The 15969-nt window shown below is 37.8% G+C and overlaps 1 protein-coding gene across 1 annotated transcript in view; it reads left to right on the top strand.

Annotated features, from left to right (window-relative positions):
* The first annotated feature begins 5358 nt into the window (after positions 1-5358).
* The window catches only part of LOC132557864 (uncharacterized), a 16584-nt gene continuing 5973 nt past the window's right edge, over positions 5359-15969 (top strand). Inside the window, exons 1-8 of the mRNA XM_060222394.1 lie at positions 5359-5467; positions 9467-9662; positions 9966-10105; positions 10352-11575; positions 12267-12614; positions 13060-13201; positions 14122-14243; positions 15208-15342. Of these exons, the coding sequence (XP_060078377.1) occupies positions 5359-5467; positions 9467-9662; positions 9966-10105; positions 10352-11575; positions 12267-12614; positions 13060-13201; positions 14122-14243; positions 15208-15342 (2416 nt within the window). The remainder of the gene's footprint in view (positions 5468-9466; positions 9663-9965; positions 10106-10351; positions 11576-12266; positions 12615-13059; positions 13202-14121; positions 14244-15207; positions 15343-15969) is intronic.

The following is a 15969-nucleotide window of genomic DNA, read 5'->3' as shown; positions in this document are numbered from 1 at the left end:
ACTTATGATTAAGTATCGTGCTGTCAATGCTTAAGTGTCCATGTAAGTTGTATTTAACCTGAGGATCTGTTCCTATTTGCTTGTTTTCTTTATATAGAAGACGTGTATATGCCATATATATTCAGCAAAAAGCCTCTGTCTGGTAAAAAACCCACCTATATCAGATATTGTTTTATGGAATTTTAAAAAAGCTTACACAGTAACATTAAATCAGAAGTACTACTGTTGAACTGTAGAATAGATAGTTATTTGTAAACATTTGGTTGGCAGTAATGTGGGAACCAGGTGTTTGTAACAGGGCTCTGGGAAAGCTGATTGTGATTGTAAGGTTAATGTATATTTTGTATATGTTTTTGACTTCGTTTTATTTGTCTTCTTGGTTCAAATTTCAACTTAATGTACAGAAACATTAAAGGAATGTTGTTTCTGTGTAAACATTTAGTTGGAAGATTTTGCTGTTAATTTGATAGATTTAAATCTAAGTATTAGTTTAAAATCTTTTTAGCACATTAACTAGTTGATCTGTTAGCAACTAAAAATGGTAATTTGTCAGCATGTTAACTAGGTCATCTGTGAGCATGTTAACTAGGTCATCTGTCAGCATGTTGACTAGGTTATCTGTGAGTATGTTAACTAGGTCATCTGTCAGCATGTTGACTAGGTCATCTGTGAGCATGTTGACTAGGTCATCTGTCAGCATGTTGACTAGGTCATCTGTGAGCATGTCGACTAGGTCATCTGTGAGCATGTCGACTAGGTCATCTGTGAGCATGTCGACTGCATGTAGTGAGCATGTTGACTAGGTCATCTGTGAGCATGTTGACTAGGTCATCTGTGAGCATGTTGACTAGGTCATCTGTGAGCATGTTGACTAGGTCATCTGTCAGCATGTTGACTAGGTCATTTGTCCACCTGTTAAATAGATTCTGCAGCCTGAAGGTGATCTTTTTTCATCCTTGTGCTTTATTTGGTTTGTAGGTCATCAGCTTTTAATGATTTCAATATCTAGCTAATACCAAATGGTTGAAGGTTTTTTTTTTACCAAATTTGGCCAGAATAATTATAGTGGAAAGGGATTCAAAGTTTTTATAATGGGATGACCTGGCCCTCCCAAGAGGGGATCAAGTTTAAAACTTTTTTTTTTAACCAGTTCAAAAAATGTTTTCAAGTTTCTTGTCATTCATATGGCAACTCCTTAGGTATGGGATAATGTATTGATAACAGCTGTATTTTTGCATATCAGGGGTAATTACAAGCACCCCTTTTCCAAGCATTTCTAGTCAAATGATACAGAATACCTTCTCAAACCGATCACTTTGTGTTGTAATTTCCTCTGTAAACTTTAAAATAACCTGTGAAATTAACCCTGTGTGGGTAATAAGGACTTAGTTTCATGAAACATTGTAGATTTTTACTGTTCAACATAAATAACATTTCTCTCTGAACTATAAATTGCCAATCTGTATGTATGGATATGTTATGTCATGCTAATTTAAACTCACTGTTTATACACTAAAGCACTGTTTTAGGTGTTTTGAATTGAGTGTCTGCTGTATAAGATATGGAGGTAAACACTTAGAATCTGTGATATGTCTGGTTATAATAAAGTCAGAGATTTACAGAATCTTCCTGTTTGTTGTCTTTCAGCTGTAGTTTGCCCTTGGCACTTTGTTGTTAATTGTCCATTTTGTGACAAATACTGAAAACAAAATGGCCAACAGGCAGCCATTTTGAATTTTTACAGTTTTTTTTTTATAAGTACTGAATGTATCATTTTCAAATTTGATATACTTACTGGTGGAAGGTGGTTGTGCCTTGTCCATTGTATTTTGTAGAACTGATTGGAAACAGACAGCCATCTTGCATTTTGACAGTAGAGTTTGTTATGGCTTATATCTGGAGAAGTGCTGGATGGATTATTCCCATATTTGATATGTAAAATTCCCTAGGTCCACAGTTGTGTCCATTATGGGACGGATTGGAAAAAGAAAATGCATGACTGGTGGTCATCTTGGTTGTAGATTGTTTAAATTTAATATTACCAACACTTGGGAGATACTGCTTGCTTAATTCTCTCAGATTTCATGCGTTGATTTACGCAACCTCTGATGAAAATCTGATGCGTGTGGTTCGGTACTTCTTGCCCATTGCGGTTTGTGTTCAGGAAGCCACGAAACGATAGTGTTGTCATAGTTGTGACCTTGGTCAAGACACTTCACCCCGGTTACTCTGAATGATACAATTAGACTCTCTTATGTTCAGTTAAGTAGTTACCAGTTACCACAAGGGTACTCTACATTAACATTGCTTTTCGGGATACTACACCTAGCAACCAAACAAAAGCAATGATATGTGCATTCTCCTTGATCCTTTGATATGAATGTTTGATTTTGAAACCAGTTAGAAAGAAGAGAAAAGATCCCAAGTGATAAATAATTGAGAAAAAATATAAATTATTGGGCACAGAGAGTCCTCTAGAGTCTCTTTTTCACTTAACCAAGACTCTAGTGAGGTATATAGGAAACAACATGACGACTTTATTATATCTCCTATGAAATGGAAAACGGATATTTTGTTTATTATATCTTTTGCGAGAGAATTCTCTTTCTTACATGATGACATCATAATTCACAAGTGCCCAATTAAACTTGACGTGTTGTGCTGGAATTTGTATGAAATATACATGTAGCATATGCTTGAAGAAGGATGTGATGCTGCATAAGATATCAGTCGACAAAAGCAGCAGCATATAATGGAAGAAGGAGACGGAGAGGATCTACACCTCCGTGGCCAAAGATTCCAAGGAAACAGTCCTCGGACTCTCTGTATGGCTGATAAACAAACTTCCGTCTACAGTGTAAAATGTTTTCAGCAATTAACCCATAATACATTTATTAGAGAGCAACAAAAAGGTTCAGATAGCTTTTCATCGTGACCTGAATGCATTCTAGAAATATGTGAGAATATTGAGAGTGAGTCTAGTCAAAACACCACCCCTCAAGCAAGTTATAGTTTGTCCCTACTACAACATTACAAACAGAGTGAAAATTGAATATCAAACTGACCAACAAGCCCTATTCCACCTTACGAATCCTCCGCTACAACCTCAATTGATATTCGAAGAATCCAGAGAACTACATGGTAATGTCTGTCCTGCAATAGGGCGGCGCCGTTAGAAAACGTGCAACGGATAGCAGCAAGGTTTATTAATACTAACTACACCAGAACAAAAAGTGTAACAATGAATGGGTGTTTATTTGATGTCAACAGCATTTAAGCAAAACAATATATAATACATAATTATACAACATACATGTGTATAGGAGAGAAAACAATCAAAAGAGAAAGGTTGCACTACTTTTTGCTGCGATTTACTAATCAATCATTATCAATCATGTGTGAAAAAAGTGATTGACCGGTTCTATGTCATACTTTATTGTGAACATTTTGTTTTATTTGACGTTACTGATGTTGGGGTCAGTTGTACCACCATTAGTAACTGGCATGGCCACCGTTTGCAGGGTAAACATCATTGCAGCGTCGTCTCACTGGAAAATGGCGTCAACCCATGGCTTAAGAATGGCAGAACTTCACAAATCATTTCGTCTCAACATCGAATGATAGTTAAATTGCTAATAAACATAACAAGTCTGGTACAATTTACACCATAAATACAACCCCGAACCATCACAAAACGGTCTCATTCTGCGATGTATCAGTTAGGAAGACGTTTCCGTTGTCGCCTCCAAATGCCTTCCGTCACCGTGTTGCAGACAAAACCGGGACTCGTCTCAAAACCAGAACATTGTGCTGAATTGTCAGTCATATGGTCAAACGACGGCGAACTCGGGTGCAGTTAATCCCTATAATTACGGTGACGTCACGACAAATGGGTTCAGTATAGGGATGCCGTACTTTCAAATGGGACGAGAGCTTTCATTATGCTATAGATTGTTTGAGAAGAAACGCGATACATGTCGTCGCTACGGCGGTTACGAATGGACAACGCAAGTGTAACATTATTAAAACGACGGCTATACTAAGCCTTTATTGGGATTAACCATTTTGCGAACGATCGGATGTTTACTCAGTTTGATTAAAACGACTTAACTACTGGCGTATTGTCTTAGCACTGCACCCAAAATGTTGTGCCATAGACTCGGATACTCTTAACTTTCCCTCTGTATTTGTACAGACATACTGGCATAATGGTTAGTATACAGTCTTGTGTGGTCGGGAATTTAGTATGGTAACAAATGGCGATAAACAAATCTGTCCAGAGCGCTGAGTCCCTCTCTCTATTTCTTTTGTTTCCTTTTCGCAACTTTTCATACAAAAGAGTTCCAATATAAGGAATACTAAATGCTGAATCGTAACTAATTCAAGAGCGATGGAGCGATAAGACCAAGCAATAATACACAACACTTGTCATTATTCTATACTGACTGTAAAGTCGGGGTATTTGCTTACATTCCGAATTTTCACGTAGACTTAGTTTAGATGTAAAGAGACGCGTAAGACATCTAAATACAATGTTACATTATGTAGTAATATGCTAATAATGAAAAGTCAATTTAACTTTTACTATAGGAACTATTTTGATATCGAGGGCGTTGTCCTAGACACCAAAGACGCCGCGCAACGTACCGTTTCCGCCTCAAAATGGCTCGTTGCTGTTCAGAGGATATGTATACTTGTCGCTGTTCTGAGGATCTGTGTAAGGTTATTTGTTTTTTTTTTTTTTAATGCTCTGTGGTTTAAAATTTAAAATGGGGAATAACGCGCGCCAAACAATATATAATTACACTTATGTAAATGCACTTCAGTGCACGCACAGACAATTGATAACTATCTTTAATCGTTTCCCCAGAACTGTGAGAGACTGTGAAAATTATGATTCGGTCGAGGATATAGAGGGATTAAAAAAGAAAGTGTAGTCACAATGCCTATCGCTGTCGATGTTTATCCTCTGAATTCACGACAGTCTACGTATACACTTGAGGGACAAGATACTGGGAGAATGATATATATATATATATATATGGTTCTGACGAGAAAACGATGTCTGTATTATATAATGCACGATGTGATGTTTTAACTCAATGCATGATGTTGGTTGGTGGAAAGGCCGAAAGAAAATCAAGACAAGACCGAACAAGTAATACGGCGGGAAACAATGACGCGTAATTTGGCGCCTATGACGTTTTATCAAGTAATGATGACGTCACAAACGTTTCAAACATTTCAGGAAAATGGCGACCTCCATAGACTATAGATGTGTCGGCTATTCAAACTCAAAACGACGTCATTATCTACATTAAGTACGTCCCATGGGCTTGTTACGTATGGCGTTAGGCAATGGATAGAGGTTATCTACGTTTTTTAATTACTATTATCCTTTCAATATCTTCACTGTCGGCAAATATAAGCAAGAGTGAAAATAGCAGTGATCCACATGGACAATCTTGTGAGTATTACCACCACAGAACTTGTATCAACGATGTTTGTTGATGATCAAAAAGCTAAGTTTTTGTGAATGTCGATATGATCACCTGTCGTTTGATTAATTTGCATGTATTACTCCAGATAAAAAAAAACAAAAGAAAAAAAAAAACAAACAAACAAACAAAACAAAACAAAAAATTAACAGCAAACAAAAAAAAAAAAAAAAAAAAACACACACACACACTGCGCATAAGATGTCAGACTCCTTCGATTCCCGTCCAGTCTTTTATGGGTCCATACATTTTTTCCTTAGTGACTGATTTGATGGTGTCTTTCATCCCTATTTAATCTGCATTCAGAGCTGGATACGGCTGTCAGACAGCATTAGTGCAAGTCATTGAGGATAAGAAAATGACACCCGACTAGAAGAAGTATGAAGGCTGTACACTTATGGACCTCTCACAGGGTTTCAATTGTCTGCCTCACAATCTCCTAAACCTTCAAAAATAGAGATTGCCATTTTCGGCATAAATGTCAAATGAGATGTATCTCATGAAGATGAAACTAGCACATTATGAAAATACTTTTCAGGAACTTAATGTATAAGTTCCAAAAGGATTAGGATTTACTTTTAGACACAACGTTTTTTTTTAAGATTTTAATCATCATATTTATGTAGTAAGAAAGAGTAATGGAAAAACACCCTGTCACCGTTGAGGTTCGAACTAGTGACCTTCGATCGCTAGCCGGACACTACTGCTCTCTTGTCCAATACTGCAAACATCGAAATATTGCCCTAAAATTGAAAGTGCTCTTCAACGGAGGAACATTTCAAAGTTCAAATTATTGACGGACTGCAAGTTGTCCCCTTCGTTATACACAATATGATATAATTATTAGATCTTATATGATTGTTGATGTAATAAGGAATTTATGAAACGAGTTCAATAATTTGATGTCACAACCTTACAACTGACACTTACAATATCGCAATATACCTGCCACATTCAGTTTAACTGTATTCGGTAGAGGCTTGCCATTTTTGTCTTTCTTCATCCATGCCAAAATACAACTTAAGACACTGATCATGTGTTCTCTATTTATCCTGCAACTGCCGCAGCCAATGTTGGAATACACCTGCCATATGTATGTTTGCTGTATTCAGCAGTGACGGAAAACGGGTGTGGCCTCGGTTAGTGGGAATTTCCCTTTAGTCGAGAGGTAGAGTGTCCGGTAGAGACTGAAGGGTCGCTAGTTCGAACCCCAGCGGAGGCAGGGTGTTTTTCATTATTCTTTCCTATTACAGTTTTACGGCACAATTTACAAATTACAGAATCTGTCACTGTCCGACAGGAGAACTTAACTTACTATGTAATTGTGTTCGTCATCTTTAATATTTACAGCTCAGTCCCAACAAAGGATTTGGACCTATGTGCGCCATTGTGCGGGTGTCTGCGTTTGTAACGATTTAGGAGAATATTATGTTAAGTTTTGTGGCACATTTCCCCGAATTATTATTGTTCAGTAACGTTGTTAACAAATATATGCCATTGTCTCGAACAGTATATTGAAGATGAAATAACGAATTTCAGAAAGAAAGAATGTATACCAAACATTGTCTCAGATATATTAATAATACAACTAGAACGTGGAGCTTGTATTTTCCGATCACAAAGCTACTCATTCGAATAAGAAATAAAGATTTCGATACGAAGCTAGTGCTTTCATTGCATAACGTATTCCAGAAGAATGATTTTCGTATCTCAAATTCACACCAAACATTTTTTTAGCTCCAGAGTTCTTGATGCTATTGCTGCTGATGATGGTTTTTTTAATCCCTGGCATTTCTTTGCATCGCATCTTTGTGTTCTCTCTAATAACTCGGTTACCGATAGTTTACTTGGTCCTGCCCACAATTCACTCCCATACAACCGAAAGGACAAGTTATTTTATAATCCGTACACCGATCAATTGATTCATGCCGTTCTGGTGTATGCCAATATCAATAAGGTTGTTAATTGTTTTACGTCCCTTTCCACATGAACTGACGATATCCGCATCAGGTTTAAGGTTAGAACGTTAGAATATAGTGTTATTCCTGTGTACACATCTGATGTTTCCTGTGTTATAGATGTATTTCCTAAAAACAAAAAACTAAGTCTCTGGTTCCGTGCTCACCAAGTTTTTCAGGAGATATACGGATGAAACAATTCAGGTGGTCTGGATTTATCCTACAATGCACATATATCGGAATTTCCTGTCAAACACTATCATGTCAGTCACGATAGTACCTGGCGTCTTAAACCGGTCAGACCGATAACGTGAACAAGCTATATAGCGACGTTTGAAGACCTCCTTTTGAAGCAAAGACACGCCCACCATACACCCTTTGGTGTATTTCTAATATTGAATCATAAAGTCGTCTGTACAGGTATACACTCATTTGCATACATAATGCTGCTTCACTTTAAGTTCAATGCACCTAATAAAACCAACATATCGAGAGGTAATCATGTTTAAAATAACAAACTACGTAGCAATATTTTCACGAAAAAACTGAAGTATGGTGAGATTTTGAAGCTATTGGGTTTTGGTGTGTAGCGGATCTAATTTACATACGTTCAGTATACGTTACCTATCCTATGATACACAATGATATAATGAAAAAAATAATTCGATACAATTAGTTAAACGGAGGTGAAGACCGAATTTTTATTTCACAATTCACAAAATGTAATACTCGACATTAGTCCAGTATCGGATTTCGGTTGCTATTCGTAAATTAGTGTTTTTTGAAAGGAATAGATTTGAAACACCGCGTTTAAGATTTTTTCAACTGTATATATAGAACACAAAAGGGAGATAAAAATACGTCTTCAGAAAGAAGCCTATTGTGACTCTCCTGGCAAGTCTGGATTGTCACGTGAACAAAGCTCACGGTAATAGTGTTCTACTTATACCTTTTACTAATCGCCTATATAGATGTAACCGTGGTATTTCCGTCCGGTCTGCTGTGGTTTTATACACCATAGGGAATCCTAATGAACGCACGTTGAAAGTGTCCTTATTTAATTGTGTTTATTCATGAATGTTTGATAGTTTCTGTGCTTGAAGATAAACTATATGATATGTGCGATTCCAGCAAAGTCCGTCTTTTTAATACGTTTATTTAACATTTAATTAACTGCTGTAAATTGTATACTGTCTGTATGATCTAAGATCCCTAAGTGTGAATGTCAGGGTTATGTCATTGAGATTGATTGATATATTGATATTAATATTAGAAAAGTATTACCAATACTACAGATTACATACGGATTATATAACGTCAACAGAAATGTCAGTTTAGTAACCGACAGTCATTTTACAACATGGAAATAAACTTTAAAGAGCATACGCTCTACACAGTGTGTAACTCCTATAACACAGTTTTTTTATTCACCATCTTTTCATTGCCGATCTACCAAGCGATAGGAGATTCAGGTGTAGAAGTTGAGAGTACAGGTCGCCTCACTGGTCTCGGTTAATGGGAATTTAGTCGAGCGGTAGATTGTCCGGTAGAGACAGAAGGGTCGCTAGTTCGAACCCCAGCGGAGGCAGGGTGTTTTTCATTACTCCTTCCTATTACAGATTTGGTGCCGTGACCACTCCAGCTATAGGAAATTGAGATGCGTCCTTGGATATATTGAACCTGAGTTGTTGTTGTCTTCGGGGTAGCAGACTTTTTGGAGGAGAGAGTAGTGTAGAAGTTGAGAGTATAGGTCGCCTTACTAACCTCGGTTAATGGGAATTTAGTCGAGCGGTAGATTGTCCGGCTAGAAACCAAACAGTCGCTAGTTCGAACTCCAGCGGTGGCAGAATTATTTCTGAATTTACTTAAATATTACGCTTAGACACGTAAATAGTTGTTGAAATAAACGATTTAACCAAATGAAACAGGCTGTATACTCACATCATTTGTATCTTTCGGACCGTTATTTCATGTTTCTGTCAGTTTGACCCGATTTGTTTTACATTGTAGGTGGACTTCAGATCGGCTGTTATAATGTGTCAGTCACTACACCGTTGTGTGGCAGTGGGACCGTCACATATTCACCACTCTTGAATTACACGTCCGAGTTTGAACTGATCGGATGTGATGGACGCAGGGTAAAGGACGCGCCCGTGTCATGGCGGGAAGTCATCACATCGACCGACGGTGAAATATCCTCATGCAGGTACTACGGTTATCAAGTACATACAATTTATAGAGAACAGAGGACATACAACATTTAACAGACCTGTTCAATTTCAATGAAAGTAAAAATTAAATAGGTCAAAAATAAAGTGGTCACTGATAGCTTACTTAAATAAGGAGGTAGCACTTTCGGTAAACATTGATAAATCTCGTGATAATAATACATTGAGTGAATTTAACAATTTAGAATATAACTATATAAAAGAGACAATACAGCGTGTACTACCTAACAGTTTCCTGTACTCTAACCTGCTGGCTATATGTGGTCTTTCTTTCTCACCAGAAACCAGTACCGATGTTTGATACCCAATGGAATTATACGAAGGCGTATCGGACATACACTTGTGCTGGACATTTGGATATACTTAGGATCATTCAACAAAGTAGTCAGACTAGGGATCCGAATCATTGTCAGACCAAGTGGTGAGTTAACCATTCAACAGGGGGCTGCTTTGTCACTAAAAGATTCCATGCATCACCATGTACGATACGCTTTGCTGTATATATGAACATGTTGATTTGCGTCTGTTGTATTGTACATTTGTATATCAACACACACCGCTTTCAAAATTGTCCTCGATGTTTTCCACCTAATTGCTGTTGTTCATGGAGGTCACCCTATACACCGTTAGGATGATATGGATCTTTCACTATTTGATTTTGTTGCAGTCGAACATGTGGTATCAACAGAGAGCAGTCGGGATATACCCGCCAAGCCTACTCACACCAAGACCAGTTCTCAGCGGACAACAACGAAAAGAGTCAATAGTGTTACCAAGTATCGTCAGTCACACGCGAAGTCATTCGATGACTTGATACTGGAGTATTTAGCCGCCACCGCGATGTCATCACAGGAACAACAAACCACACAACGTAAAAGATTCAGAACATCTAAAAGTAGAAAACCTAGTAGACCCACTGCTTATAACAGACAGACAGTCGGGCGGCTGGATATTGTACATGTGATTCACAGAAAACCAGGAACGCGAAATCAAAGGCAGGATACTAGGAGAAACAAATTGAAGAAAAACGGAAAATCTGTTGATGCAGATGTGGATAGAATAAATGAAAAAACCCGAGCGACTCTCACATTGCTAAATGACACCAAGAGTAAGGCAAAAACGGGCAATGTAACATACATTGATAAAACAGTTAAAATCCTTAATAGTTCAAAGCTAAGCGTTTACACTGGGCAAAGTCATACTCGTAGTAATACTACAACTGATGGGATTAATGTACACCGGAGAGTCAAACCTTTAAATCTGAACATAGCCATGACCAAACATGGAAGATGGACTAAAAGCGGAAAACCTAAATGGAATGTTAATAGAAAAATAGAAATTAGAATTAACAAAAATATCTCACACGCTAACACAGCACTTGATTCGATACTAAACGCAACGTTACAGAAAGAAAGACAAGATTTAGTTATGGAACATCACACCCGTATGAACAAAGCTTTTAGAAAAGATGACATGAAATCTGAGACACAAAGTATTGTAAACACCGTCATGTCTAAATGTGTGAAGTTCCTCTGTGGAAAGCGCAAACCCAGACGGCGATGTCCAGAGATTCTCGTACTACAGTGTCTCCATCTGACGTCCGGGGAGAGGAGACAACTCGTGCTCGGAGAACTTAGAGATGAGGTGCAGCAACTGATCGACATGTTCAACGTGTCTAAGTCAGATCTAGAAGAGATCGAGAGGTCGGCTAAAGTCCTCGCTCAGCAACTTACAACACAAGGAGGAAACGCGGATACTATTTCTAAGAAAATTGGAAAAGCAACTGCCGAAATTCTTCAAAAGCTCTACAATACATCCTATTTAGCTTCAAAAGCAGCGATGAATGAGAGATTAGGTTGGTCTGGAGATACAAGAACGGCATCTGCTCTAGGTAAATGTTGTAAGAAGACGTGAAATAAAGTAAATTATTCAGCCAGGTATTTGTGCCTTAATTATATATACGTTTTTTTTAGTATTAATTAGTTGTTACCACCTTCCTTCTAACAAATTGTTATACATGTCATCGAGTGTGTTTTTCTCATAATAAAATTTACAATAAATTTGATAATGGAATTTAGATAATAATTTGACATCTATTTCAAAACTTTAAAGTAATGGTCAATCAGTTGCCTAGGAAAAATGGCAGGGATGAGGAGGAAACTAAGTTGGGATAAGTTACAGGTAACCACCAATATTTTCTTGTGCCCGTGGTGCAACAGTCGACGTTAGGGAACATTGAAATGACCTTATGATCAAAATGTGTTCGTCTTTAAAGATTGTACCCTAAATATAGTTATATAAGGTTCTGTTAAAACTGCATAAAAGACACACAAGTGAATAACACCTTTTAATACACATTTCGAGTAAGGTACAATAGGGCCAAAGAAGAACGTTAAGAACCTGTGTATGTATATTCTGTACCGTGCCAATATTCCCACGAATATTGTCTACCAGTAACACCTGCAGTCTTGGAGGTTGTAATAAAAACACGCAAATGAATAACACCTTTCAATACAAATTTTGAGTTACAGTAGATTTGCCAGACTCCAAAGATAATGCTGTACCATATGTTTTCAATGCAGGATTAGGAGAATGGAGCAACTGGAGTCCCTGTTCTTCATCTTGCGGAAAAGGTACCGCCATCCGATCACGTGTTTGTTTGACAACGGCAGTGGACTGTCAGAATAAACCTAGCCACCAGACAAGAATATGTATTGAACCCACTTGCCCTAAAGTTACAGTCCTTCCGCAGGTTCTATCGCCATGGTCAAAATGGTCCTCGTGTTCCGTGACGTGTGGTCTAGGGCATGAGACGAGGTCGAGGGTATGTGATGGGGATACTGGGCAAAACGCCAAAACATCTTCCAGGGACAGGTGTAAAGGACCAGTTGCAATGACCAGGTTCTGCATTATGTCAACATGCAATACAGGTACAGTGAGGTTTCATTCAGATTTCACGTTAACTATTGTCTGGTATTTCTATATTAACAGACGTTCATTCTGATCTGATGAACGAACGCCGACCTCATATCTATGTGACTAACCACACAGTTCCGAAAAAACACATTAAACACAGAAGATGGCATACCCAGGTGAACTATGCTCCTAATATTTTGTCTTCGTTTCATCGTTTTTACGTTTAAATGTTCATTAGGATAATGGCATATCTCTTCCTGTTTGTGTCATCATATGTAGTTTCGTATGTATTGTCGATAAACCGAGAAGAAAGGAACTTATTGTTTCCTTTTGTGACTGGTTACAAGGGTTGATAACCAAAGTTTTTTTTGTCATTGCTTGCTCGGCGACCATTGTGAAGACATCTCAAACGACCTGTTACCATATATTTAAGCATTTCAAATCTTTTCTCTGTTGTAGATGCTAATGTGTGGCGGAAGACTGTGCTTCTTGGCTACGACACGGTATTGAGTTGTAAATCTCCACGCTCCTGGTCATCAACGGAGACATTTTGGATTACTCCAAGGGGTACACGGGTGTCGCGAACTTCACAATTATCACGGTATAGTAAAGACAAAACTAGGTCTTCACAGAACACGTATTCATTACTGCAAACTGTACACTTTATGTCCATATTAATACCATTGGATCCCTACGTACACATACGTTACCAGTTCATTAGAAAAGTATGACTCATTTGGGTAACTTCACATTGTCTTTACTATAGAATGAAACCGGTAATCGATTTGCTATGTGAATATCAGGTTTGCAGTTAAATAGGCCGATCACCGACACGTGCTTAACAAGTGTGGCAGATCATTAAGGTTATTCCGAGTGTCGACTCTGATTGGTCGATTTTCTGTTTAAAAATGAACAACTTCTACAGTCAGAAAAAGAGTTCTAACTGACTAGATCCCATTGTCAAAGCTATCCGAATTTGCAATTACCGACTGATTTCGTTATTCGTTTGACGTCATGTTCGTGAAAAGTAACACAACAGCGAGATATGATAAAAGTAACTTTAAGCTAGGAGCCGTAATATATAATCGTGCTTATTATTATTCCTGTTCTTTCAAACAGGAAAATTAACCCCGAGAATGGACATCTCGATAATAAAGCATGATTTGAGAGAAACTTAGAATAATCTTAATTCAAATAATAACTTTCCTAACAGTAACTATGGCTTGAGATTACGTGTAAGTTATAGCACTGAGGTTTAGTGAAAATGGTTATATCTTTTGCAACAAACGATGCAGCATTTTGAACTCATACAAAACTACTTTCTTCCTTTTCGTCATGGGAAAAGTATCATCGATCAATGATTTTAGAAAATTACAATGGGAGATCATTGATGAGCGTATCCTGGGTGTGTATTGGAAGCAGCTGGTTGTGATTTGCATCATAAATCTCTGGTTTATCCCGCGTTTGGAAGAATTCTATAGCTTTATTACAAATAAAACAGCCTTTATGGTCTGATTTCAGATTGTACATGGTTGGCGACACTCTGGTCATACATGGGGCCCAGAAGACGGACGAGGGGGATTACCACTGTATTAGTAATCAAGCTGAACCTAGTAAAGTTATTACAACAGATACAGGGATTGGTACGTATCATTATTACTGTTATATAACATACGACACAATCTCCCTTTCCTGGCATATTAGCAGGTAAGAAATTATCTCGAAGAGTCTATATCTAGGACAAGGTAGATATAATTTTCATGAATTTTATCTGAATCATATTTTTGGACATATTCATGAAAATAACATGGAAGTTGCCGATATACTCCCGCCATTTTTCTATACTTACACATGCAAAGTTTTATCGGTAAGCAACATCACCAGATCAAAATGTTCACCATATTAGCTTGGACAAATTCACTTTTGAACTCGCGCATGAAAATGTTACAGGAACGACTTTCGCTAAATACATTGATACATAATTATATCTTGTTTATTACATTTATCAAATAAAACACAAAATTAATTTTTAAATTTTAGACAAGATAATCCGTGAAATTATTTCTCTTTTAATGTAACTATTAAACTTAGAAAAGGATCTTTTTATCGCCGCGAAGGAATTCTTTTTTAACTTGTTGTGAAGAGTCACCAGTGGTTGTTCTAATGATTAAACCATATTCCACCAATGAACGACTTTTTCGGAGTTATAACAAGGACTAATTTACAGTAAATTTTGATGAAAAGACACTGTAGCGTAGATATAGGGATTTTTACCTTTATGTTAACTATGATTTTATGGTTGTAACGTCACAGTTAAAACAACCTGCAGCTCCGCGTAATGCTATTGCACGTGTTATGAATATCTTATTTAAATTTAGGGGATACTTTCACTCGCGTTCTCCAATGTAAAAATACTAAAATACACGCAATCAAATTAAACCTGGATAATATAGAACATACAGATAGAATAAGAAATATGATGGTACGTTTTAGATTGATTCACTTTCACAATAATAAAAATGTTAATATTGTGTTTTAATCGTTGTTGAAGGTTATTATGACATCAAAACGTAAATGATTATATAAACAGATTATCTTTTGTTTAAGAGGTGCTGACTTGTGCCTCAGCTCCATGTGAGAATGGGGGCGTTTGTCAGGAACGAAGTCACAGCTTCAACAGCCAGCTCCGAAAGGTCACGTGTTCTTGTCGGAATGGATTTGGAGGCGAGAGGTGTCATGATTGTATGTATGACAACAGTGTCGGTTTTCTCTCTCTCCACCCTCCCCCTCAAACATGATTGTATGTATGACAACAGTGTCGGTTTTCTCTCACTCCCCCTCCCCCTCAAACATGATTGTATGTATGACAACTGTGTCGGTTTTCTCTTCCTCCCCCCTCCCCCTCAAACATGATTGTATGTATGACAACAGTGTCGGTTTTCTCTCTCTCTCTCTCCCCCTCCCCCTCAAACATGACTGTATGTATGATAACTGTGTCAGTTTTCTCTCTCTCCACCCTCCCCCTCAAACATGATTGTATGTATGACAACTGTGTCAGTTTTCTCTCTCTCCACCCTCCCCCTCAAACATGATTGTATGTATGACAACTGTGTCGGTTTTCTCTCTCTCCACCCTCCCCCTCAAACATGACTGTATGTATGATAACTGTGTCGGTTTTCTCTCACTCCCCATCCCCCTCAAACATGATTGTATGTATGATAACTGTGTCAGTTTTCTCTCACTCCCCATCCCCCTCAAACATGATTGTATGTATGATAACTGTGTCGGTTTTCTCTAACTCCCCCTCCCCCTCAAACATGACTGTATGTATGACAACTGTGTCAGTTTTCTCTCTCTCCCCCTCCCCCT

Source organism: Ylistrum balloti, unplaced genomic scaffold (assembly GCF_031769215.1).
Source record: "Ylistrum balloti isolate Yb309-2 unplaced genomic scaffold, AGI_CSIRO_Ybal_v1 Utg369656, whole genome shotgun sequence".
NCBI lineage: Eukaryota > Metazoa > Mollusca > Bivalvia > Pectinida > Pectinidae > Ylistrum > Ylistrum balloti.
Note: the sequence above shows the minus strand (reverse complement) of the source record. Positions and strands in the feature narration are given on the sequence as shown.